This window comes from Gopherus evgoodei, chromosome 14 (genome assembly GCF_007399415.2).
Source record: "Gopherus evgoodei ecotype Sinaloan lineage chromosome 14, rGopEvg1_v1.p, whole genome shotgun sequence".
Taxonomy (NCBI): Eukaryota; Metazoa; Chordata; order Testudines; family Testudinidae; genus Gopherus; species Gopherus evgoodei.
The window spans coordinates 6,302,112-6,329,853 of NC_044335.1; the positions used below are offsets into that span (position 1 = coordinate 6,302,112).

The 27,742-nt window shown below is 44.7% G+C and overlaps 1 protein-coding gene across 1 annotated transcript in view; it reads left to right on the forward strand.

The window, feature by feature from the left end:
- The window catches only part of KCNQ2 (potassium voltage-gated channel subfamily Q member 2), a 130,321-nt gene that overhangs the window by 45,304 nt on the left and 57,275 nt on the right, over positions 1 to 27,742 (forward strand). Inside the window, 9 exon segments of the mRNA XM_030533389.1 lie at positions 3,727 to 3,817; positions 6,796 to 6,922; positions 13,392 to 13,567; positions 15,703 to 15,828; positions 22,456 to 22,566; positions 24,414 to 24,509; positions 27,124 to 27,144; positions 27,146 to 27,169; positions 27,171 to 27,220. Coding sequence (XP_030389249.1) covers positions 3,727 to 3,817; positions 6,796 to 6,922; positions 13,392 to 13,567; positions 15,703 to 15,828; positions 22,456 to 22,566; positions 24,414 to 24,509; positions 27,124 to 27,144; positions 27,146 to 27,169; positions 27,171 to 27,220 — 822 coding nt within the window.

Here is a 27,742-nt window from a genome sequence, read left to right on the forward strand (position 1 = left end):
GCCTCTGCACTGAGAGATCTGCACCCACATTCTGAACACGTTTAAAAAGCAAATAAGCCAGGGAAGTCAATGAGGTTACCCCAGGGATGAGTTTACTGGGGTTCTTCTCCCTGCCTCTAGTGGTTGGCGCGCCACTGTTCAGTTATGCAGGGCCAGCGTTCTTTACTCAGGGGAGGTGTAGGACTGGGTTAAACAGGTTGTGGCCTGGGTCAGGACTGAGAGTTTTGGACAGCACTGCGAAGGAAGCTAGTACGATGCCTGCTGGTAGTGTGCCTTGCTTAAAGCCAGTGCAGTCAGCCCTTCCCTTTCACAGTGCAAATGAAAACATAGCAGCCATCTTCTCCAGCTAAGACGTCATCAGCTGTGATCCTCTGTTTGGCCTATTAATCTTTGCATTCTCCAGGAGGGATGACGAAGATCCTCCATTCATTTGCGGCGCGTGTGAGATGGGGAGGAGGACTCATGAGACTGCTTTATTAACAGCACCACATCTGCAGCTTCTTAACCTCATCCCTTGAACACTCCACAAGCCCGCTAGATCTCACTGGCTAGGCTAATTGAGTATCAAAAGACCAAATCCAGAGCTCATTGAAGTAAATGGGAGTTTTGCCGTGGGTTTTAGCATTTGTAGGCTTTGCCCAAAGTGCTGTTTTTACACTTGTTAATTAATTAATCATGTTTATTGTGGTAGTGGCTAAGGGCCAACCAAGAATGGCACCAAACTGTGTTCGGTAATGTACAAATACAGAATAGTTGTCTTTATTTTTTGCAGATAAACCTAGATAGTCAATTAATATTATAGGGGAAAATTGTGTCTAGCAGTTACAGACTTAGATTTTGATGCAGGACTCCTGGGTGGTTTTGCTAGTGATGTTGATATGTGACAAGCATACAACTCAGTGTTTCTCAAACTTTTGTACTGGTGACCCCTTTCACACAGCAAGCCTCTGAGTGTGACCCCCCCTTATAAATTAAACACACTTTTTTATATATTTAACCCCATTATAAATACTGGATGCAAAGCAGGGTTTGGGGGAAGGCTGACAGCTCGTGACCCTCTATGTAATAACCTTGTGACCCCCTGAAGGGTCCCAACCCCCTGTTTGAGAACTGCTAATATAACTCCTTTGTGCCTCAGTTTACCCCACGACCATTGGCAATAACACTACCCTTCTCTCACACGGAGGATTAATTAATAAATGTTTGTAAAATGCGTTAAGCTCTTTCAGAGAAAGGTACTGTTCTCTACTGAGTTATATTCTTATTAGCTATTCCTCACCATTTAAAAAAAACCCTCTTGACATTATTTTGAATGGTGTATTTTCACCCTAGCTTTTCACTTCTAGTCACTATATAAAAAAGGCACTGGGGGTATCTTTTCTGATAAATTATTTTTATTGTCACCTTATCTTCCCCCCACTCAGCTTGTCTGTTTCTTCCACACGTTGAATCCAGTCTGTCATTCAGATTGCGAGTTGGCCAGGGAAAGTCAAAAGGGTTGGGCATATGGGAATTGGATTATGGTGAAATTATCTCTTCAAAAGGCTGGTGGATATTTGTAATTTCTTCATTAGTGCTGACTTGCCAACATGTATGGGTCGTACAAAGCATGAGGTTGCCATTAAACCCCTTCAAATTATTAGTGGCTTGCTAATGTTTTAGCCTGAAAGTGGATTGTGTGTTTTGCCCCCATAGTCTCCCAGTTCCTTTGGCCTTTTAACTTTCCCATCCCTTTAGTTTCCCTGGGGGTTTGTGGGGCTGTATCAGTGGGGTTAATGAATTGTGACACCTCTCGGTTTCTCCATCATTAGCCTAGTACTTTTCTCCTCGCCCTCCTCCCCGAGGCATGGCACCAAGCCTGCTGCCAGACAGCGAGATTAATTCTTCATTTTCACAGAGAGAAAGTTCACTCCCCAGGTAAAAGCAAACAGGACAGAGACGTGTGCTAAAGTAAGATTCAGTGTTAAATATTCAGTGCGAGATGCAAGGATTTAACCACATGGTTTCCCTTTAATGTTACTGGAAGGTTGTGAAGAAGGAGAGGCATCTGTTTTGGAAGAGAGGAAGGCTGGATCTTTTTCCACCATAGGAACACAGGAACTGCCATTCCATATCAGAGCAGTGAACATGGAATCCAATATTCAGCCTTAATAATAGTAGGTGCTCAGATACTATTAGCAGTAGAGAACCCTACGACAGATAGATAGAATAGTCTGTCTCTGATAGTGGCCAAGACCAGATGTTTCAGAATCCAGAGTAATGGACCAAGTATAAGATAAATTTCCCTAGGACAAGTTCTTTGTGACTCTCATCAATTACTGATTTGCTTATGCCCTGATCCATGAGGATTCATATCCCTTATATTTTTTATCCTAATTTAAATGTATGCTCCCATTTTTCCATGTGCAAACCTAATGTTTATTTGACTCCTGTAAAGCTGCTGGCCTCGGTAATATGTGGCAGTGAATTCCACAGGTTAAATCTGCGTTGTATTAATAATAATCTCTATCAATTTTAAATTTGTTGCAATTCAGTTTAATTGAATATCCTCTTCTGCTGGTGACCTGAGAAAGAGTAAATAGGAACACCTGATTTACCTTCTCTAGAGTGTTTATATCATATACCTTTATCATGTCATCCCTCATTAGCCTCCTCTCTAAACTAAGCAGCCCTAATCTTTTTCAGTTTCTGGAAATCTTTTCATGCCATTTCTGCTGTACCTATTTTGGAATGGGTTGCCCAAACCTGAACACAATATTCTCGATGAGGGTGTACGATTGATTTATGTAATGGCATCATAATATTTTCAGTAGTATTTTGTGCATTCTAACATTTTTTGATTTTGGCAACTGTTCAAACATGGGGGAAAAAGATTTGAATTCAGTTCAGGGGATAAGTGCAAATTTTGATTGTTCATTCTCCAGTCCCACCCAAACCTGTTCTCCCTAGGCTGTAAATACTGAGCTACTCAGGGATAGGTCTGCTCTCATTGAGGCTGGTGTGAATCTGGAGTTACTCCGTTCACTTCAGTGGGATGAAACTGGGTCTTTTACTGGCATACCTGAGAACAGAATTGAATTTTAAGAGCCAAATTTTCCCTTCTGCAAAGGCCTATTTGACCTTAAAAAATTAATCAGAGGTTAATCCTAAACTGACGTTCTCTTTGGAGAGCTAAAAACGTGTGTCATGGCAGAGATTTTGAATTGATTTGTGAGTAATATAATAACTGAGAAATTGTGCAGGAGTACATAATTACTATGGGAATATATATGGAAATATATTTGCCTGGCATCTACTGTGGTGATATGCACTCATTTCACAATTGTTTTCCATGCAATTGCTATCAAAACTTGCAACAATTTCGTTTGGTCAAATAAAGTGAAGTAATTGGGAAATGACCCAGTGCATACACTTTTCTAATAGTTGTAGAATGAGAACTCTGATCATATTTTGTGGAGCCACATTCTGCTCAGTTTGCACACTTACAACAAACTATGGGATTTCATCAATGACTTACCCATTTTAGAACGCCTGGAGTGAACAGGTCAAATATTCCACTGACGATCTGTTAGAGACCACTTTTATAAAGAGGGACAGTGCTGTTAAAATAGCATTGCGTGGAATGTTTCAAAATGTGATGTAGGTTAAATAGCTCGATGAACTACTCAAAATTTACACTCTAAAGATTAGCATTATTTTTTCTCTCCTTTTCTTTGTGTCATCCAGTTTTCTTCTAGTTTTCTCCTGCCTGGTACTATCTGTCTTTTCAACCATCGATGAATATCAGGACAGCTCTGAAGGAGCTCTCTACATACTGGTAAGTTGGGAGTTGCAAACATAAGACAGAGCATGAGCAAAAAACATACAATATTGGGCTTTTCAAACATGGCAAGCATTTGAGCTGCGGCATTCAGGATGGATGGGGCAGAGGCCATGTCTGAGAATTGGCTGAGATGTCACTGGGGCATGGAGGGATTCAGCCTTCTAAGTGAGGGATAAGTATTTTCTCTCTCTGCAAACATTTATCTGGATTTGACATGCTTTCCAATCCAAAGCCATGTAAATCTTTAAAAGCAAGCACCTAAGAGTAATACCCCTTGGAAGGAATGGGGAGTGTTTGTATTAACCTGTAAAAATCCTGAAGATGCAACAATAACTGCTTTCTCTTAAGGTGAAAGACAAATATGACTCCAAATCTAAGCTGGTGTAGTAGCTCATGGTGCCACCTGGTTCATTTTGAATCATCTTTAATTTTTCTTGTCTCTGTTTCAGGTCTGGGTAACAATAGCACTGCATTTAGCCTGCACTCACAGGACCGAAATCATTTATTATTTTCACTGAGTGTAAATCTGAAGTTATCTGGATTTGCCCCAGTGTAAACAAGGAAAGAATGTGGCTCACAGTCTCAAGGATGACTTTAAAAACAGAACTGGTGTATGTTCAATTTGTGTGTGTGTGTGTTTCTCTGCGATTGCAAAATCCTGCAGCATTGTGGGCCTGCATTGACAAGCTGGTTTGATGCCCATTTAAAAGTATGGCCCTAAATGGCTAAGCTGACATTGTACCACAGCAGAATCAGCTTAGGTGGTAGCCTCTGTTCCTCACGCTATACAGTTCTGCTTTTATCTGAGGGTATGGCTACACTTACAGCTGTACAGCGCTGGGAGTTACAGCGGTCTTCATACAGCTGTGTAGGGAAAGCGCTGCAGTGTGGCCACACTGACAGCTACCAGCGCTGCAGTGTGGCCACATTTGCAGCATTTGCAGCGCTGTTGGGAGTGGTGCATTATGGGCAGCTATCCCAGCGTTCAAGTGTCTGCAATGTGCTTTTCAAAACGGGGGTGGGGTGGAGTGTGACAGGGAGTGTGGGGGAGACAGAGAGAGTGGATTTTTGGAGCTGATACTGTTCTCAGCTCCCTGCTTTGCAAGTTCTAAGGAGTGGAAGACACACAGCACCTACCTTGAATCATTTAAAAAGTTTTGACCCCTTCCCCCACCCCTCTCTTATTCACTAAATGCAAATTATGGACTCCTAAATAGCCTTCAGACCACATAAGCAGCTGCTCAACATGGACTTCCCCCTCCCCCTCTGCCGTGTGAGAGTGCCGTCTCTCTCTTCAAGCAAACAGCTGTGAACATTCCAAAGCAATTCCCCTGCCTGCCTCCGCTCGCTCGCTGGAGCAAACAGCAGCTGTGTTTGTTTTTTAAATAAGCAGTTCGAGGGAGCTCGGAGTTCAGCCATTCTTCCGGTTTGTTGTGAGCAGGCATTCTGGGATACCTCCTAATACCCTGGAGGCCAATAACAGCGCTTTTGGTGGCCACGCTTGATGAGCAGCGCTGCATCACCAGCGCTGCAATCGTTACACCCCAGGCAGACCAGGTGTACAGCCAGCGCTGCAGCCAGGGAGTTGCAGCGCTGTATGTGCCTTGCAGGTGTGGACAGTTACTAAGTTGCAGCGCTGTAAACCCACCACCAGCGCTGCAACTCTCCAGTGTAGCCAAGCCCTGAGCTGACATAAAGCCGAATGGTTTTACTTTTAAACAGCTTGGCATGCCTTACACTGACAGTCTGGCTTCCAGTAATGTGCTGAGTGATAGCTAGCAGAATTCTTGTCGGCACAGACACTTACTTCATAGGGCTCCCAGAATTCATCGCCTCTCCCTGTCTTTGCCTTTCCTTTCATCCGCTCCCACTGTGCACATCAACCAGATACCAGAAGCTAGTGAAAGCTTAATGAGAGCCCTGTACGACTCCGTGTCAGCCCACGTGAGGTGAACACCGTGAGTGAAGAAATCACAGAGAATGTAACATACTGACAGCGAGCAGAGCTTTGCAGCACGGTGGGCTCATTCCCTCTGTATCTCCGTTTGTGGGGAGAAAAGCAACTGTATGTTGGTACAAACGGCAGGTCAGTAGTGAAGTGTCTCAGCTGGCGAGGCAGAAGGCTGTTGGAACAGGGTAGGAACTCAGTCGAGACTGGTGTGGATTTTTAGGTAGTTTGGGTTAACCCATTAGAGTTCAGAAACCAATATAAATGTATTTAAACACAGAAGAACACAGGCCCAGACTTTCCAAGGGGCTTAGGACCAGACTTTCAATTGCTCAGCACTGACAGTTGGGCCAGTTTTTCAGAAGATCTCAGCTCCCACTTAGACACTGAACTAAGGACGTAAGTTGCTCACTTTCCAGCTGCTCCTGTTGTGACCCTTGTCCCCAGATTTTTCATAATTGCTCACTGCCTAATGGATTGGGCTCTTTTAAGAATCTAGCTTATAATTCTCTTTTCCCCACCACCTCCCCCAGCTCCTGAAGTCCATCGATAGGAACAAAAATAGGAAACCATCAGTTCTGTCACAGAGCTAAACTTTTTTCTCCTTACAGAGCTAAAATGTCTTGACAAGGGTAAGATCAACGTTGTAATAAGGGAGAAGGTTTCAAAATAGAGATGGACCTAAACCACAGGGACCCATGCTAAATAACAATCCCTTCCCCCAAATTCTGGATGAATTTGAAAGCTGAATCTGAATCTTGACCTGACTAACAATTAGCCTCTGTCTTTATCGTGCATCACAATCTCATCTCTTTGGAACTCTTAGAACTCAAGAGCGAGATCCCAGTTTTGTGGCTTGATTCCATTTTTTGGTCAGAGTCACAATTCTCCGCTGAAAGGACTTTAACAGTGAGGAGCAAAATGAGCTTTATTAGTAGACACAGTTTCAGCCCTCTGCATTGAATCTGCAACACTTTCTTCCCTGCGCCTTCTTCTTGGACTAATTGCATTGTCTCCCCTGCAGGAAATAGTCACCATCGTGGTGTTTGGTGTGGAATACTTTGTGAGAATCTGGGCTGCCGGTTGCTGCTGTCGATACCGGGGCTGGAGAGGAAGGTTAAAATTTGCCCGCAAACCCTTCTGCGTCATTGGTAAGAACTGCTGCCCAGCAGCTACTGCTGAGAGTGCATGACGAATGGGATAAGGACCTTGTGGGTCATGCTCAGGATGACCGCTGAATTTGCTGTACTTTGGGAGAATATATAAATGTTATCAGAACAGGCAACTGGCTTTTCAGCCAGGCATGTGAGCTCTGCCAGTCCCGTCCCAGGGTCAAAGGGAACTGTTTGGTTTGCTTCGTGGGCTCAGGGCCTCCCTGGAAGGAATGCATACTATTGGTGTACAGATCCTACAGGGAGCTAGAGGACAGTGAGTTCACCATGGAGTATTTGTGCTTATTGTATGTCTGGGCCTGATTCTGAGCTACTGCGTTCTCATGCTTCGAGCAGGGATGGAAGAGGGGGCAAAGGTGGTTGCAACCCACTTTTGAGTTCTTTGTGTTCTGGACCTGTGCAGGGCCCTGCCCGGTCCTGGATAAAGTCAGAGCAGCCTCAGAATGGCATAAAGTGCACTTTGATGTGGCTGCCTCTCCCATGCCCAGATAAAGCAGGAGAGAGTTGAGTGCAAGGCCAATCACCCAGCCTCATAAAAAACAAACCAACCAACCAACCAAGCCCAAACTCCATGGTTATAGAAACAAAACCAGGCTGCCATTCCAGTAACGGTGGCTGTTCAGCAGAGAATGCTGCTGACCCGTCATGTCCTCTGTAGTAAGATGCTATACAGGATGAAAGAGGCAGTGGATGCAAAGCTTAGGGAAGAGGAGGCTGGATTCAGGCCCAAATGATCCTGGGTAGATCAGATATTCACACTAAGGGCCATCATAGAGCAATGCTTAGAACATATTATCAATGCCATTGACTGTCAAAAGGCATTTGACAGCCTGCATAGGCAGACATTGTGCAATATTCTTCAGTCTTACGGAATTCTAGCTGAAGTCATCAACATCATCAATGCAAAGCACACTGGAAGGATGAACGACCAGATAACAGTGGTTCAGTGTGGACGCTGGTGTGAAATAGGTCTGCCTTCAATCTCCGCTGTTGTTTGGCATTGTCTTGGATTAGATAATCAAGAATTGTATTAGCAGCACAAACACTGACATAGATGGCAAACACCTAGAGGATCTCGGCTTTGCTGTTAATGTCATATGCTTGAGCAATACCCCCCAAAAGCTACAGAGATAGAATCCTTAGCAAAAACAGCAGGCGAAGCAGGGCTCAAAATCAGTTACACCAAAACAAATATCTTTGAAACCTAGACATCAAGCAATAACATCGTATCAGAGGGCAAAAAGATCCAGGAAGGAGAACAGCTCAGTTAGCTGGGCAGCACCATACTAGCCAATGGAAACCTCAAGAAAGAAGTGACATCAAGGATAAGAGAGGCATCTGCAGCATTCACATAAGTCAGCAGTGTATGGAAATCAAAGCTAGACAGCACCAAAACAAAAGGAGGATTTTCCACTCGAACGTAAGCTCAGAGCCAACATATGGCCATGAGAGCTGAAGATTTATTAAAATGTTAGCTAGGAACCTAGATCCCTTTGAAAACAAGTGCCTAGGAAAGATTCAGGGCATAGGCTGCAGAGACTTCACCACCCACCAAGAGATCTGAGAACTCACCAACCTGCAGCTAGTCTCCAATAGATTTAGAAGGAAGCATTGGCCATATCTGGGGCATGTACTCTGGATGCACAGACTTCTCCATAAAGTTGTCAAGTGAAAACCAGCTGGTGTGAGGAAACAGGGAGCGGAGAGAAATCTTAGCAGGGAGGGCAGAACATCTGAGCTCAATACCCTGGAGCAGATGGAAGTAGCAGCTAATGACAGAGGGGGATGGAAGAGATTGGTTTCGTCCCTCTATGCCAACATGAGTGTGAGAAAGATACAATAATATAAGTGTAGTTCAGAATCAGGCCCTTTGTGTCTCCTCTGAGAGAAGTGTCTAACCGTTAGAACATGGGCATGGGAGCTAAGGTCTGGGGTCCTGTATCTGTCTCTGCCATTGGTTCACTGACAGGTCACTCTGTATCTCCATTTGCCTTTCCATAAGACTGATATTACAGTAATTATCTGCCTTACAAGGGAGTTATAAACCTTAATTAATTATTGACTGTAAAGTTCTTTGAGATCCTGTGGTGGAAGGGGCTGTCTCTGTGCAAAGCAGTTATTTTGAACGGGGTGAGGAGGGGTCAGAGGTGGGCAGGGAGAGAAAGGATGCATTTGTTGTCAGTGCTTTCTAGAGATGGGCTTAAGCTACTACATTTGGATCTGGACCCTAATTTGACCATCACAGAGCTGGGGATATTTGTATGCAGGGTTTTGGTTTAGCCCATTATAAAACCAGGGGCATCTACATAATTCATGTAGTGATCTCAGACTCAGACGCAAACTCAGACTCTAGGACTGGAAGGGACCTCGAGAGGTCATCGAGTCCAGTCCCCTGCCCTCATGGCAGGACCAAATACTGTCTAGACCATCCCTAATAGACATTTATCTAACCTACTCTTAAATATCTCCAGAGATGGAGATTCCACAACTTCCCTAGGCAGTCTATTCCAGTGTTTAACTACCCTGACAGTTAGGAACTTTTTCCTAATGTCCAATCTAAATCTCCCTTGCTGCAGTTTAAGCCCATTGCTTCTTGTTCTATCATTGGAGGCTAAGGTGAACAAGTTTTCTCCCTCCTCCTGATGACACCCTTTTAGATACCTGAAAACTGTTATCATGTCCCCTCTCAGTCTTCTCTTTTCCAAACTAAACAAACCCAATTCCTTCAGCCTTCCTTCATAGGTCATGCTCTCAAGACCTTTAATCATTCTTGTTGCTCTTCTCTGGACCCTCTCCAATTTCTCCACATCTTTCTTGAAATGCGGTGCCCAGAACTGGACACAATACTCCAGTTGAGGCCTAACCAGCGCAGAGTAAAGCGGAAGAATGACTTCTCGTGTCTTGTTTACAACACACCTGTTAATGCATCCCAGAATCATGTTTGCTTTTTTTGCAACAGTATCACACTGTTCACTCATATTAAGCTTGTGGTCCACTATGACCCCTAGATCTCTTTCTGTCATACTCCTTCCTAGACAGTCTCTTCCCATTCTGTATGTGTGAAACTGATTGTTCCTTCCTAAGTGGAGCACTTTGCATTATCTTTATTGAACTTCATCCTGTTTACCTCAGACCATTTCTCCAATTTGTCCAGATCGTTTTGAATTTTGACCCTGTCCTCCAGAGCAGTTGCAATCCCTCCCAGTTTGGTATCGTCCGCAAACTAATAAGCGTACTTTCTATGCCAAGATCTAAATCGTTGATGAAGATATTGAACAGAACGGTCCCAAAACAGACCCCTGCGGAACCCCACTTGTTATACCTTTCCAGCAGGATTGGGAGCCATTAACAACTACTCTCTGAGTACGGTTATCCAGCCAGTTATGCACCCACCTTATAGTAGCCCCATCTAAATTGTACTTTCCTAGTTTATCTATAAGAATATCATGCGAGACTGTATCAAATGCCTTACTAAAGTCTAGGTATATCACATCCACCGCTTCTCCCTTATCCACAAGGCTCGTTATCCTATCAAAGAATGCTATCAGATTAGTTTGACACGATTTGTTCTTTACAAATCCATGCTGGCTATTCCCTATTACCTTACCACCTTCCAAGTGTTTGCAGATAATTTCTTTGATTACCTGCTCCATTATCTTCCCTGGCACAGAAGTTAAACTAACTGGTCTGTAGTTTCCTGGGTTGTTTTTATTTCCCTTTTTATAGATGGGCACTATATTTGCCCCCTTCCAGTCTTCTGGAATCTCCCCCGTCTCCCATGATTTCCCAAAGATAATAGCTAGAGGCTCAGATACCTCTTCTATTAACTCCTTGAGTATTCTAGGATGCATTTCATCAGGCCCTGGTGACTTGCAGGCATCTAACTTTTCTAAGTGATTTTTTACTTGCTCTTTTTTTATTTTCTCTTCTAAACCTACCCTCTTCCGTAAGCATTCACTATACTAGACATTCCTTCAGACTTCTCAGTGAAGACTGAAACAAAGAAGTCATTAAGCATCTCTGCCATTTCCAAGTCTCCCGTTACTGTTTCCCCCTCCTCATTGAGCAGTGGGCCTACCCTGTCTTTGGTCTTCCTCTTGCTTCTAATGTACTGATAAAAAGTCTTCTTGTTTCCCTTTATTCCCATAGCTAGTTTGAGTTCATTTTGTGCCTTTGCTTTTCTAATCTTGCCTCTGCATTCCTGTGTTATTTGCCTATATTCATCCTTTGTAATCTGACCTAGTTTCCATTTTTTATATGACGCCTTTTTATTTTGTAGGTCACGCAAGATCTCAAGGGTAAGCCAAGGTGGTCTTTTGCCACATTTTCTATCTTTCCTAGCCATCGGAATAACTTGCTTTTGGGCCCTTAATAGTGTCCCTTTGAAAAACTGCCAACTTTCCTCAGTTGTTTTTCCCCTCAGTCTTAATTCCCATGGGACCTTGCCTATCAGCTCTCTGAGCTTACCAAAATCCGCCTTCCTGAAATCCATTGTCTCTATTCTGCTGTTCTCCCTTCTACCTTTCCTTAGAATTGCAAAATCTATGATTTCATGATCACTTTCACCCAAGCTTCCTTCTACTTTCAAATTCTCAGCAAGTTCCTCCCTATTGGTTAAAATCAAGTCTAGAACAGCTTCCCCCCTAGTAGCTTTTTCAACTTTCTGAAATAAAAAGTTGTCTGCAATGCAGTCCAGGAACTTATTGGATAGTCTGTGCCCCGCGGTGTTATTTTCCCAACATATATCTGGATAGTTGAAGTCCCCCATCACCACCAAATCTTGGGCTTTGGATGATTTTGTTAGTTGTTTGAAAAAAGCCTCATCCACCTCTTCCACCTGATTAGGTGGCCTGTAGTAGACTCCCAGCATGACATCACCCGTGTTTTTTACCTCTTTTAACCTAACCCAGAGACTCTCCACACTTCGGTCTCCTATTCCATCTCCACCTCAGTCCAAGTGTGTACATTTTTAATATATAAGGCAACACCTCCTCCCTTTTTCCCCTGTCTATCCTTCCTGAGCAAACTATACCCATCCACACCAACATTCCAGTCGTGTGTATTATCCCACCAAGTTTCAGTAATGCCGATAATGTCATAGTTGTATTTACTTATTAGAACTTCCAGTTCTTCCTGCTTATTACCCATACTTCTTGCATTTGTATATAGGCATCTAAGATACTGGTTTGATCTTGCCTCTCAGCTTTGCCCTGACCCTCCTTTCTCTCTGCCATTATAGCCCGTGCTCCCTCCTGTTTCCAACCCATCTCCCAGGTCTTGTTCCCCACTTACCTGTGGGCTTTGCTCACCTGTCCCCATCGAACCTAGGTACATCTGAATGATGGTTGTCAGAGCCCTGAAAGCCCTGGGGTATTGAGAGATAGGTTTTTGCTTTGGGCAAAGGTGGGTGCTTATAGTACTCTCCCACCCACCCACCTTTCCTCCATCAGTGGCAGAAACAGGCCTTCCTAAAACATAGCCCTTTAGGTTTTCCTGAATGCGACGGGCAGTGGGAACTCCCATGTCAAGGTGGACCTTAGAAACGGCAGTACGCTGCTCTGCCTGGCTAAAGAAGACCGTGCACCTCTGCTGATGCACTTAGGAGAGGCTTATTCCAGGCTAGAAATGCTGCATTTTGCATCAAGCCAGAATTCAGTCTTTGGAGTCTTGGCAACCTTTCTCCTGGTGGAGGAGGTGTGAGGAGAAGAGGAATGTGAATTTCATTAAACCGTGCAGTGAATCACACAGCGTGGGTTCATATTAGTTGTACGTGGCCATGTACTTCCTCCATAAAATGTGACAGACACATCACTTATTTTTATAACAGACAAACATGCACACTTACCCCATTCTCAGTGGGCTTACTAGCGGTTTATACGTGTCGAAATCTTTTAGGTGGCATGTTATCTTTTCTCCAGCTCTGCAGAGTTAGGAGCTCAGATACCATGGAGATGGGTGCAGTGTAGTGCCCTGAATACCTGGACAGGAAAGACGTGGAAGAGGGAGAGGTGTTCAGGAGGCTAGCTGGGGGATGTGGCTGTGTAACACTGAGCAGTGAAGTGGGGTTTCTGAGTCTTGGGGGCCTGTGTGGGTAAAAGATGCTGTTGTAGGTTTTATCCTGAGGAAGAAGCATTCATCACTAAACTGGCATGGTCAGTCAATAGCAGAGTCAGCCCCAACCCTGGCTGATGGCACCGAAACTGTTTTATTTCTTTCCACCAAACTAACTCCAGCTAATAAGAGAAGGTGAGAACAAGGGTGATGTGTGAGGGGTCCTTTCCGGACCAAAGGCGAGGGGCTCACCCTAGAGTAGTGCCAGCCTGACATCTCATCACCCACAGAGGTAGGAACGATGGAGGAGTCAGTCTATAAAAGCCCATCCGGGGGAGGTGATGGTTGGTGTATGAAGGCCATGAAATCCTTCCTTTTATGCCCTGCTTCCTTGCAGACATCATGGTGCTGATTGCCTCCATTGCCGTTCTGGCAGCGGGATCCCAAGGGAATGTCTTTGCCACCTCGGCTCTCAGGAGTTTGCGGTTCCTGCAGATATTGCGTATGATACGAATGGACCGTAGAGGCGGCACCTGGAAGCTGCTGGGGTCTGTGGTCTATGCCCACAGCAAGGTCAGTGAGACTTGGACAACTGGATCGATCAGCTCGTTACACGTTTTTCCCCACAATGAACACTACTTTGGTTCTCCCCCCCTCCAATATTTTGATGCCTGTGTGATTATCATTTGTGGGAGGTACCTTGAAGGTGACTGCAGTGGCTATTTTCAGAAGCAATGTGGGTTAGTAATTAGCCTGCACAAACCCACGGCCATGAAGGAGCTGAGAGGCTGGTTAAACTGCATCTGGCAGCAGCCAATATATATGTGATTAGATGATGATGATGATGATGTTGCAAATGCTTTATATAAAGGATGTATTTCAAAGAGGCTGCATGTCTGAAAATTTACCCCTTGGGGTCATCCATTTGCAGGTACCACCATCTTGACCATGTCCTCCTCCTAAACATTAATGAATGTTTTAACTAGTCCTAGGCCCAGAATTGATCTCTGGTGTATTCAATATTCACCTTTCAGCAGCTTGAGGAACGTTCATTCACAACAATATTTTGTTTCCTTTATCACTTAATCTATGACAATATTTTGTCCCTTATCTTGAGGTTTATTTGTTTTCCTTAAGAGCCTTCGCAAATTTATCAAAAGCTTAGTAAAAAATCCCAGAAAACTGCCGTCTTCCAGGTTCCCTTCATCTGCTCTTGTATTAGCTTTGTCCAAGAATGTGACAGTTTAAAGATGCAGAATTTACCTCTGCCATATTTTCCTATGTAGTTAATGCGACCTTTCTTCTGCAGTTTGCTGAAATGTGGATGTAGTGGGTCTCAACAAAGGACTATTAAGGAATAATTTTGTGGTTCTGAGGCTGGGAAAATGGGAAAGCATGGATCATCCTATTGTATCTGCAGTTTAATGTGATGAAGATATACCTCAATATTTGATTTAGCAACTTTGGTTATTGAAACCTTTTCCTTAGGTGTGGATCAAGTATGTTATCATTCCGACATTGTATGACTTTAGTGGAAAAATAAGAGAGGAAATTTAGGTGGTATCCTCTGATTCTGCACCATTAGATGCTTTGTCATTCAGGTGAAATATTAAACCTAGAGCGGTGCAAAGTGTTTCCAAGGAAACCAGATACAATATAATACCTAGCAGTTTCCTGATGTGTTACAAACTTCATCCAGGTTCCATTAGAAGATTTAAAGCCAATCTGGCTTCTTTTCTGGTGAATGAAGCTTGATATTCCCCAGTGCATTTGCTTCACTTGGGAGTGAACCTTTACACAAAACTCCGGGGTTACCAACCCCACCCAAATCCAAACAAAGAAAACGTGCACACGAAGCTATGTGAACTCAAGCCAAGACCATGCAAATCCAAATTGCCATTGTTTATACAGCTTTCCTTACACTAAGCTCTCTTGTGTCAAACCCTGAGGGTTATCCAAGTAGTGGTGGTTTTCCTAAACAAGTAGGAAATAAGGAAAGTTCCAGTAAGGCTATGTGGCTACTGCTGCTCAGCTTAAAATGTCTGCTCCAGCTGCCTAGCAGGCATGATCTTACCAGTTCAGTATATAATTCACTATTATAAAGTTTCTAGCAAAGGTAAGCCCAGACTAAAATCCTGGGATCCAAACACCCCTGAAATTTGGGGATAAGATCCAGATTCATATTCACACTTTGTAAGTGGTCTCCATCATGAAACTGATGTGCTTAGACCACTGGACTGGGACCCAGGAGATCTAGGTTCAGTCTCATCTCTAACACAGACTCCCATGTGACCTTAGGCAAGTCTCTGGCCCGGATCCTCAAAGATACTAAAAATCAATTGGAGTTAGGCACCTAAATACCTTTGGGATCTGTCTCAGTTCCTCATCTTTAAAATGAGGATAATAATAGTTCCTCTCTCCTACCTTGTCTTATCTATTCAGCTTGTCAGTGCTTCAGGACCGGGACTGTCTCTACCTTTTGTGTATAGACTGCTCCTAGCAAAACGGGGCCCCTGCCCATTTGGAGTGTCTGAACACTACTGTAACACTGCTTCTACTAATAATCTTGAACCAAACCAGAGCTGAACCCCACCAAACTTTGGGAAAGTTGAGATTTGAACCCCAGCTCTGCATTCGGGGCTACCCCGAGTATGAAATACATCGTATGAAAACACATTATTCTGTTCTGTTCCTTAACTGTCTTGCAGGAGCTGATTACTGCCTGGTATATTGGCTTCCTGTGCCTCATTCTGGCCTCTTCCTGGTGTACTTGGCCGAGAAAGGAGGAAAATGAGCACTTTGATACATACGCAGATGCGCTCTGGTGGGGCCTGGTGAGTAATTTCCACAAGACAGCAGCTACCGGCTATTAAAATGAATGGCCATTAACCCTCCCATCCTCTATCACTTATGTGAGGAGTGACTGATGTGTGTTTACCTAGCATTATTATTAAATGGTTTTTGGCTACTCAGCTAAGTAGTTTTCACAAACATTCCCCTTAGAGTATGCTATACTATTTCATTCCTTGAGTTAGCCAGATCATGGACAGCTACAGGAGAGACACCCTCTGCTCCCAGAACTGGAGAAGGACAGTCTGACCATTGCCACTTTGGCACCAGCTGGCCAAAAAGTGACTGTTTTAATGAGCTTCTGAAGGGAGCTGTGTTCATCTCTGCAGGCGGGAGGTTAATCATGGTAAAATGAAGCTTGGGCTATAGGAAGTGGCACTCAGCGGCTACCCCCATGGGAGCACCTCGGGGATGTCACCATGTAGGTGTGTGTCTGGAGAGAGCTGGGTTGATCTTGGACATCAGTCATGTAGGGTTCAAGGAAGCTTAGCACCATGAGCAAGGGAGTGGAAAGAAAGGGAGGAAACGTGAGCAAAATCAGGAAAGGAGAGGAAGATTCAGACTCTAAACAATGTTCGATTATACTTGAAAATCTGGGAGTGGAAATCAATTCAGATTGCCCTATGCCAGTCTTGCGCCACTGCGATATGAAACTACCAGCATTGTCTAGTGGCTTGAGCTGAGCAGAGAGCCAGGAACTCCTGCCTTCCAATCTAAGCTCTGCTACAGCACGCCATGTGGCCTTGGGCAAGTCTCTTAACTTCTCTGTACCTCAGCTTTCCCACCTGTAAAATAGGAATAATGATGCTCCCCTACTTCACAAAGGGACGACCAGGATTAGTTAACTAATTCTCCTCTTGCCTTAGGGCAACAGAGAGGAGAATTTGGCTCATTTTTTGTAAAGTGCTTTGAACACTTCAAGCTGCCTGGAGGTGCTAAGTATTACTACCCACGTTTCTCCTGTGTTTGTGGCCACAAGGGGGTTGTCATCCTTTCTCTGTATCCTCTCTCAATTAATTTTCCTCACTTATAAGGGTCCCTTATGCCTCAGGCAATTCCCATACAACTGGGGTTATTCTTTTGGAAGCCTTGTTGGGATGTGATCTGCCTTCCAGTTTTGGTCTTCTGCAGTGAGAGCAGTTCAGCAAAACCTAATTAATTCATGCTAATGACTGGGGGAGTCGGCTTGGTGATGGAATTTGGCCAATGGAAAGATTCCCATTGGCTCCAATGGGCTTTGGAGTAGACTCCTAGTGAATAAGCAACAAACAATGTGGACCAAAGTGAGCTCAGCGCTTATGCAGGCACATAAGATGGAGGAGGAGTTCACTGGCCTTCCTGCTTAAGCCTCATACAAGTTGGACCCAACCCTAGTCTTTAAGTGCTGGGAGTTCAAGAGCTGTCGGAGGCAAATTCTGCTGTTGTTAGTCCACTGGCGTTCAAAAAGTGCTGGAAACTGACCGTAGACAAAGAATGGGATTTTCAAAGGTACCTTAGGGCAGGTCTGCACTTACGGTGCTGAGCATGCAGACCCTGCATGCCCAATTAGCCTGGGTATAAATAGCCGTGTAGATGGTGAGACACTTCTTAGGTGAGTCAAGTGCCCTATGTGTCTGAACCCTCGGTTATGTACCCGACATGGCTCTCTGCAGGCCTAGGCAGTGCCCACTCCATCTAAACTGCTATTTTTAGCATTGTAGCATCCTGCTGCCTCCTGGCTCCTTTCCCCATCTCAGTGAAAGACTCTGGAAGCAGAGAAAGGCTCCCCCTCTGCTGGAGCCTTTCACTGCTGCATGTTGCAACACCCGCAGACAGTGAGGACCCATCCTGCTTTTCACTGCAGTGCATAGGCGCTGGATCTAGGAGTGCCAGGGGCACTGCCTCACCCCCTGGCTTGAAGTGGTTTCCATCATATCCAGGGTTTACAGTTTGGTTCAGTGGTTCTCAGCACCCCCACGATACAAATTGTTCCAGCATCCATGCTGCAGCATGTAGGCACATGTACCCTGCAAGTGTAGACAAGGTCTACGTAACTTAGCAACACAAGTCCCATTGGGCTTCAGCATTTTGGAGAATCCCACCCAAGCTCCAGCCCTGAATAGTTGACTGCCGAAGACAAGAGGATTCTTCCAAAGGGCTGGTGGGAAGGGATAAAGCACACAATCAGCCAAAATATTTACTTAGCAAGCACTAAATAGCCTCAGTCCTTTTATGTGCCTCAGCTAAGTTGGTGTTAGTTGGCGAACATCTCCTAGGCTTCCTGGAGGAAATGCTCCTCGTTCCAGTCTTGTCTGAGGAGTCTGGATCACGGCTTTCAAGGTTGGTACAGCACTTGCACTCTGTGGGGTCACTGGGAATACCAGAGGCACAATGCTTCCAGGACCTCTCACTGGGATATTACAACTCCATGGACTTAGTTGCACCAGAACAGTTGAGCCATATCTAACAGATATACTGAATTACTTAATGCATTTTGATCATGTATTTTGACAAGTGCTATTTACTTTAATTATTCATAATAATACATCATAATGTGCTGTTAAATGCACTGGAGCATATTTTGTAAAAAGTAATGAAGTCTTAGTAATAGAATGCTTTCAGTCATGAAGTCACTCTGCTATTAAATCTTTGAAGACAAGTGCAGACGAGGACACTGCTGTTGTTTAGTTTTCTTTGTGCGTGGTGAGTGTGTGAATTATTGGATTAGCAGATTAACAAAGGGAGAATTAACGAGGTTCTAATCTACTTTGTCTATTGTTCTCCTGCTCCAACACTTCTGGGAGCCAGTCTCGGCTTCAAGACAGAGCTTGTTAAAACCTACAGATAGGACTGGAACCAAAATCTGAGATCTTAACAGCTCCAAGCTTTGGGAGGAATCAGCTGATTCATCAGTGGGACGACTGTTGTTAGTAAATTACTCATCAAGGTTTTCAAGCACATTGGTTACAGTTAGGAAAACAAAGCGTGGTTTGAAGTAACTAGAAAACAATGAGAAAAATTCAGAGCCAAGTGTACTGCCCTTCCCTCCCCTCCAAGACAACTAGATTTGGAGTTATCCTTTTATCTGTGAAACAGAAGCTGCTCAAAAATGGGGAAAATATGAAACACTTCATTGAATATTTTCATGTAGGTTTTTTTTTCATTGATATCAAAATTGCAATGAAAATTTCCATTGAAAATTTGGAACAGTTATACTATCAATAACTGCTCGTACAGCTTCTGGTATTCCTCTGAGAGCCTTATCGAGCTGTCCACTCCCAGTCTTGCTTCAATATTTCACTTTGTGTGAGTGTCTAAATAAGATGTAACTCCCTGATTGCTGGAAGTCAGGGAGCAGATGGCCACAGCGGGTTTGAAATCCAGGGGTGATCTACTAGCCTCATAGAAATCAATGGGAGTTTTGTCGTTGATGTCAGTGGGTCAGGATTTCACCAAAGTTCCAAATTTTGCAAATTAGACCTGTCTCTGGGTAAGAACAAATCTGATCTTCCACTATTCTGGTCACTGACCGTGGTCCTGAAACACTGATCAGTGGCCCTAGAACTGAGGGTGAATCATAGAATATCAGGGTTGGGGCAGAAGAACTACCTAAGACAAGTTTGTATCTAAGTTCAATCCTTCCTTACAGGATTGTATTTGTTTTTATGTCTGTAGCAACACTTTCTTTAATGGAGGAGTGATTGATCCCATATTCCTTAGATTGTGAGCTCTTCAGGGCACGGGTTGTCTCTTTGTTATAGATTTATACAGTGCCTAGCACAATGGGATCTGACCTGTAGGCACTACTTCAGTACAAAGAAATAACAACAAAGCGGTAGGTCTGAATTCAAACTCCAAGCACCCCTATATTTTGAGAATGTTTGGATCCTTTTCTGGATCTGCACTTAGTGGCTCTGGGCTAGATAACTCCCTGCTGAAATCTGTGTAGTAACATCTCAGTGAATGTAGAATAAAACTCTTTTCAAGATGTGTTTCAATATAGAACAATCATTAAGATGCTTTTTGCTAAATATTTTGCCTAAATGGCATCTAATGGAAAGAGTTTATAGTGCTTATGTCTATAAAATGCTTTAGGGAAAGCCACTGATTATATTTTTCTTCATATAAAAATGAGTTTGTTTTAAATTAAGGTGCAGTAGGTTTAATTAACCCCATAGGTGCAGGGCTGGGGTGCAGTTTGAACCCTCAGAGGCAGCTGTGCCCGAAGCAGTTGAAGAGGCGGGGCAATTTCAGTTCTGGAGAGGGATACATAGGAGTGCTGCTTGCAGAGGCTGCCTGGAAGATGTTATGAATCACCGCATCCCTGCCTGCTTCGCCCCATCCTGGCTTGCTCCACCCACTTTGTGGGCCATGCTGGACCACCTGGGGAAGGAGGGTTGTAGCCTGCTGTGACCTTGCTCTGGGCGGACTTTCCATTGCTGGAGGCTACAAGCCTAAGGCCATGGCTACACTGGCGCTTTACAGTGCTGCAACTTTCGCGCTCAGGGGTGTGAAAAAAACACCCCCCCCGAGCACTGCAAGATACAGCGCTGTAAAGCGTCAGTGTAAACAGTGCCGCAGTGCTGGGAGACCGTAGAGGTTGTGGAGTATGTGCAGCGCTGGGAGAGCTCTTTCCCAGTGCTAACGCTGCAACCACACTCGAAAGTTAGTGCTTTGAAGTGCAAGTGTAGCCATACCCTCAGTTTCTTCATCCTTTGCCAGCAGACACTTGGCAGTAAAGTTATACTGGTCTCTTCTCCTGCATTCTGGAGTTCAAGGGTATCTTTGCAAATCTCCCACCTCCTCCCATAACACACATACATGCCAACATCCCAGCCCCTGCTTGGAACATTATAGCAATATAATCAGTAATATATTCACAATTGTGATTCAGGCTGTATTAAGCTGCAGTAATTTGTACCTTCAGGGTATTGTGCTTGGAAATTGGAAGGGAAGCCAGTTAATAGGCACTTGTGGAAAGATTAGGAATAAAGAGTTTCAGACTTTTATGCATGGAAATAACACTGCCTCATTTGAAAGCACCACAGCTGAAAAGCTTGATGGGAGTTTGGGGAATACTGGGTTATTGTTCTCAGTCCTGAAGGAGCCATTCCATCTCCTACATGGATGCTTTGGAGTAAAACGCATAAGCCTTCTCCCCAGAAGCCAGTGATGTGTATACGCCTGTTTAATGAGAAAAGCTGCCCTTTCTGAGGGACGGAAGTAAAAACCAGGATGGCCTGGTAGCTATCACACTGGACTGGCAATCAGAGGCTCTGGGTTGAGTGCCTAGCTGTGCCACAGATTCCCTGGGTGAACATAGGCAAGATAAGCTGGTGGAAAGGGGCCCTAGGACTGGTGTAAACTCCGCAGCACCTCTGTGGAACCCCTCTCTCCTACCGCAGAGGTGGTCTGGGATGGGCTGGGGCAGTCCAGAGAATGAAGGGAGAGAGTGGGATGGGAGGAGGCATGGCTGGGGTGATCCTGTGCCTGGGAGATGTGTGCCCTGCCAATAGCAGTAGGGCAGCCCCATAGTAGGAGAGATACAAGCTGCCTCCTGGTAGTGGCACCAAGGAAGGGTTAAATCTGGTCTTCTGAGCTTCAGCTTCCCCCACTGTGAAATGCAATACATGGGGTGCCTGAGGATACATCCACAGATCTTTGGGAGAAGCTGAGATAGTCGGGTGATGGGGACGTTGTATGTGCCGAGGCAGATGGCTAGAACACCTCTGAAGCTGCCTTGGCAAGATACCGTTTCCCCCCTGTAGGCAGAGTGTCTGTGGCAGTACATTGTTGATTGTAGCTGGCTGTTTCTGTGGCTGCTGCTGGCGGCAGCCATTGTGCTAAGGGCAGATACGTAGGCACAAGAAAGAAAGAATTTGTGACACTGCTGTGAGTGAATCGTAGAAATGCTGGGCTGGAAGGGACCTCGAGGGGTCATGGGGTCCAGCACACACACTGAGGCAGGATTAAGTATACCTAGATCATCCCTGACAGATATTTGTCTAACCTGTTCTTAAACACCTCCAGGAGTGGGGATTCCGCCACCAGCTAAGTATCCTAACCCAGAGATTATAGTTAGAAAGCTTTTCCAAATATCTAACCTAAGTCTCCCTGGCTGCAAAGCTGATTAATTCTTCTCCTTCCCTCGACGGACCTGGAGAACAATTGATCACTGTCTCTTTTTACATATTTGAAGACTGTTATCATATCCCCACTGAGCCTTCTGTTTTCTAGACTAAACAGACCCAATTCTTTCAACCAGTTTTTCAATTCTTGTAAACCAGTTTCCATTGTGCACAGATATAGCAGGCAGGGGAGCTTTGCACTGCCTCTGTAAGTACTCAGGAGTGTGGCTCCATCGCTCTAGAGAACATAAAAGATCCTGTAAACTTCTCTATGGGGCTCCCACATCCCTCTGTACATATATATTTCTATAGAAATAGCCACTGTGATGAATATGCCAGTGAAGTACCCTACAGGATAGAATCCTGGGAGCTGGCATAAGAATAACCAGGGAAGGGGGAGATTATGCTGAAGAGAGAATTGCATTCAGCTGTTGTTTCAGTTTTCAATACGGGGCCAGCCAAAAGGCACTGGAGTGAACAGGCTTTGACTCTCTCTTTCCTCAGATTACACTCACCACCATCGGCTATGGGGACAAGTATCCACAGACCTGGAATGGGCGTCTCCTGGCTGCAACTTTCACCCTCATCGGGGTTTCCTTTTTTGCCCTCCCTGCTGTAAGTAAGCACCCAAACATTACTGTGAAAGCAGAACATGATCTTTTCTCTAGACAGTCCCACTTACATTTACCGAGGCTGCCATCTCGCTTATGCGGATCTCTCCAATTTTTCTGATGATGTTGTTATCTTTGCAGACATTTAATTACTTATTGCAGCAAAAGGACTTCAGCTCAATGGCGAAATCCCAGTACTGGCAGCACCCAGTGTTCAAAATTCACAAGTCAGGGTCCAGAAGGTCCTGAGGCTGCCTTATGGAGTCATGAGATTGGAGTGGGGGGGGAGGGTGGGCGGGGAAGGAAGGGGGAATGACACATTTTGGGATTCATTTTGATTTACTTTCTGTTTTCTTAACTTTTAGGGTTTACATTTTTGAGCTTTTCTGTGCAATCATGAGGGTGACAAACTTATTTTTGTTTTGAATAAAAGCTGAGACTCACACATAATCACATGAATCCAGGAGCTGGGGTTTTAAGGAAAAATATCAAATATTGTGAGACTTGTGATAAAATCATGAGAGTTGGCAACACTGACTAGGAGGGGCAGGACCCCTGAGGTGCCCAGGGACTGCAGTGAGCATTGTGTCTGCTTGGTGCCTCTCAGGATTTAGTCTTTTTAACTAAAAGATTAGAACAGTTCCGTATTTTGCATAGATAAGATACATAGGACCGGATTCTAAGCTGGTGTAAATCAGTGTAGCCACGTTGGTTTACAGCAGCAAAGGGTCTGTTCCAAGGCTTATGCATGGAAGGAGTTTTTTTTAATTAATCCTTATTTATGAGAGAGAAACACAAAGGGTTTGACTGAGCATTGGTGAGCACTTTCCCATAGGTTGCACTGAAGCCCTTCAGATTAGCTTTCAAGTGCCCAGCACCCATAAATGGAGCCCGATTGTCCAAGAACCTCAGTTCCCATTTGGACTCCTCCATCAGAACCGGACTTTCCAAAAGCTCCCAGTTCCCACGAACTGCATGTTTTTTTAAAAATGTGCTGAGCTCTCTTGAAAACCTGGTCCCAGGTGTGGGGGCTGCACATTTTTGAAAGTTTGGGCCTGTGGTTTTGTTTTTTCTTTCCTGCCACCAAACATGGCATTTCAAGGAACATGAAAACAACCACATAATACTGAAGACTGTTTCAGCTTGCATCTCTGTGGACTGGAACTGATCACAGAAGAACAGCCAAGTAACAGTAGAATAATATGTTCCGTGCATCTCTATATTCTGGCTACACTTACTCCTTTGAATCAACACAGAGGACAACACGAGAGAGACACAGTTGTCTATTCATACTGCCTGCACTCACTGGCTTCCTTAGATATGAATGAAGAAGGGTCATGGTGGGAATGATAGGACAGGATAAAAATTCTGGATTGTGTGCTGCAAAATAAATACAGATATTTGGGCAACTGAAACCATTGGCCTTGTTTTTGTCCCCAAATAGTCACAATCCAGTGATAGTGCCATTTCTCGCTCCTGGGCCACTGGGCAGATTTTATTAAGCTACCGCAATCATTTTTGCAAACGTTTGGGAGTTCATTGCAGAAAACTGCTTTTTTTCTTGATGGAGCTGCAGCACTGGGTGAACAGTTTACACTTCATTGCAAGGCCTGAGAGAAGTAAAGCATTTACCCCCAGACTCCATGTTTCACAGTCATAGCATTTTATGGTGGGTGGAAATTATTAGCTTAGGGAGAGGGGAAGTACACCATGATCTCAATGGGACAGAAAATGAGAAGAGAACAAATCAGAGGAGAGAGCGAGCTGTCAGGGTAGAGCTATCATAAACACAACCTTTTAGAGCTGGGCTAATGCATAGATTACTCTAAATGGTCTCATTCTTTCTTCCAGGGCATTTTAGGTTCTGGCTTTGCCCTGAAGGTTCAAGAACAGCATCGGCAAAAGCACTTTGAGAAGAGGCGAAACCCTGCAGCGGGCCTGATTCAGGTTAGTAAACAGTGCCCCAATCCTGACGACAGAGATGTGCTGCGTGAACTCCCTCAACTCTGTCTCAGCAGACATTGCGACCCAGAGATGACAGTCCAGGATGGCTGGGTTTTTTGTCTGTCACATGTAGGTATCGGTAACAATGCCTGGCTAGGAATGAACTGACACAAAGGAGCCACGTCTATCTGGACGGTTTCAGCAGAATTGCTTCTGGTTAATTGTCTTGAATGAAGGGAGATCTTTTTACACTCATGGAATTGAGAGGATTCCTGCGCGGCCAGACAAGGCACCATGCAGGCAGGTGCTGCTCATGTTCTCTCCGCTTAGCTCTGTCACTGCATCTCCATCTGCCCTCCCGGAGCCTGGAAATCGTGCCCTGGGGGAAGTGAATATGTGTCTGCTATGGGCTAAGCTGAGACAGGCACATTCATTCCATTCCTGGCCTCACCCACAGTTGACTCGACTGGTCAGGTCCTCGGTCCCTGCTCTGGCTGCTTTCCACAGCCTCAGGCAGAAACCTCCCCTAAAGGGACAGCCGAAGATTTCTGCTGGCAAAGAGGCTTCACATCACCTACACGTAGGGGATGGAGAGGGGCTGTGCCATGGCTGGGGTGAAGTGACCAGAGCTCTGCCTGGTCTTCAGCTGGTGCAGTGGTCCCTATGGGGTCATTTTGGCCCCAAGCCAGTCCAGAATTGGGGAACAGAAATGTGGCTTCTTCACCCCTGCTCAGCTCAGCTGATGGTCTAGCCCCACGTCTCCAGTGTAGAAAGACTAGTGTAAAAAAAAAAAAGTCACTTTGCCTCCTCAAGGTACAGATGCTTTTTCTAGTTAGAGTATTTTAAAGTCATCCTAGTGCAAAGTAAAGAGTTGCAGGTGCACTTCCCTCTCCTTATAAGGTCTTCTTCATTGTGGGCCTTGCTTAATTCCCATCACAATCTATGGGAGTCTTCCCACGGACTTCCTTGAGCTGTGGAACAGATCCTAACCTTCTGTCTAACCAGCCTCCTAGGAATCAACACATAGAGGTCATCTACACTGCGAAATAGACCCATGGCCGCAAGTCTCCGAGCTCGGGTCAACTGAGGGGCTCTGAGGCTCGGGCTGCAGGGCTCAAAATAGCAGTGTAGATGTTCTGGTTTGGGCTGGAGCCTGGCTCTGAAACCCAGCAACCCTGAGCTCAAACGTCTACACTGCTATTTTTAGCCCTGTTGTGCAAAACCTTGTGAGCTCAAATCAGTTGACCCAGGCTCTGTGTCTCACTGGTGCTGGGGGAGGGGGAGATTTGCAGTGTAGACGTACCCTTTATTCTTGCACTGAAGAATACCGCTGAGGCATGAAACAGTGCAAATGACACGTTTTAAGAACATTACAGGAGGGAAATGAACCCAAGGGACCAACATCTGGGACTCAAGCAAAGGAAATTTTATATTAAACTGTCTCAGACGAATCATTTCCAATTCATTATTCTTTGAGACTCTCTGGAGGAGGAGGGAAGGTGGCATTTTGAGGCAGCTCAAAAGGTGCTAGACAGCAGGCCTGAAAATAAATGCAAGGAAATCATCCACTGGATGACAGCAGATGCTGTCGGCCAGTCTGGGGGGAGAAACGACAAAATCCAAGCTGATTTAGTTAATACATGATGCAGACAATTCATTAATTCAGCCTGTTTTCCCCAAATTGGTTTTATGCAAAGAGAAAATTTCTGTGAATGTGATGTGGCAGTTGGGAGCATTTTTTGATGGAAACAGATGTCTGTGCATAAGGCTCTATTGTAAGCTAAGTAATAGTCTGCTATTGCAGCAGTAAAGCCATAGACTGTCAAGTCTTCCAGTCTACAGGGAGACCCTGTTCTTTAATAGATAAAACCTAGCAGGGCAGGAACCCAGTGAGAGCTGCCGGTTCAAGGCAGAGGGTCTGATTCAGATCTCAGTCAGACTGTCATAAATCAGGTGTACTAGCGCTGTTGGAGTTGATGGAAATGCACCAATTTAAGATCAGAATCAGACTCAGAGAGTGGATCTGTGACAGACTGACCTCGGTGGGCTTAGAAGCGAAAGGCGCTTCAGCTACTAGACTGAACTACTTGTGAGCCATGAAAACTTTTGATGTATGTTCCAGCTGAATGGATATTGACTATCAGGATGGTGTTCTCTGAGAGTCTTGAAGGGTCCGATTTCCAGAGATGCTGAGCATCCACAGCTCCCCTTGCCTCAGCTGGGGTTGTAAGCACCAGTACTTCTAACCATCAGGTTCTAAAACTTGTTTGTTTTATTTTGTTTTAACATAACCAGCCACCAAAGCAAGGGCAGCATTTTCAGAGGTGGGTGCCATGAGCCAGGGATACATCTCAATTTTAAACTGTTTACTGAGCAGCAGTACAAATCATTTTCATACTGAGCAGCAGTATATTTTCATAGGCTCATCGCCTGGTCATCTCTTTAAAAATACTGGTCTGAATCAACCGAAGAACCTTCCATTAGCAGCTGGCTAGCACTCTGGTCCTTGATGAATCTGCCGATCATATTTCTCTTGCTGTGGATTGGAGGGTTGGGGTGGGAAGGACAGTTATTGCTGTTTTTCACTCAACATGTACAGCTCCCTTTTCCTCCACAGGCTGCTTGGAGTTTCTATGCCCACCAACCTCTCTCGAACTGACCTGGCACTCTACCTGGCAGTACTATGAACGGACAGTCACCGTTCCCATGTACAGGTACCTGCTTTAAACCCCTTCTAACAGGTTCCCGTTTCACGGTGCCAATGACTCCATCCAGCCCATTCATTTTTTATATTAATTAAATACATTTTTAAAATTTGATTGAAAAGCTTGCAAGAGCTGGCATAATTTTAAGTTTCTTTTTGGGGTTCTTTGTATTTATTTTTTGCTTTATTTATGTCCATGATATTAATTTTCTTTTTTGCGTGTATTGTTGTTTTCACCTTTATTTTTCTGTATCCATTGGTAGTTGCATTGTGTTGTGACAATTGCTACGGCAGTGTGAAGACTTCCACCGAGCAGCCTTGGAAGTAGGTAAATGCGTCCTTTGCCTTGCCATGCAGATCTTAGTTCTGAGTTGCCTTGTCCTGTTGTTGTAACCAGATTCTAATGGTGGTTCTGCCTTTCAGCAAACCTCTGCTCCAATCTCTTGACTGGTCCTGACATTCTCCCACAGTGCAGCACTTAGTTCACTGCTTCCTTGAGTCATGATTGGCATTCACAGGGTCTGGCAGCCTC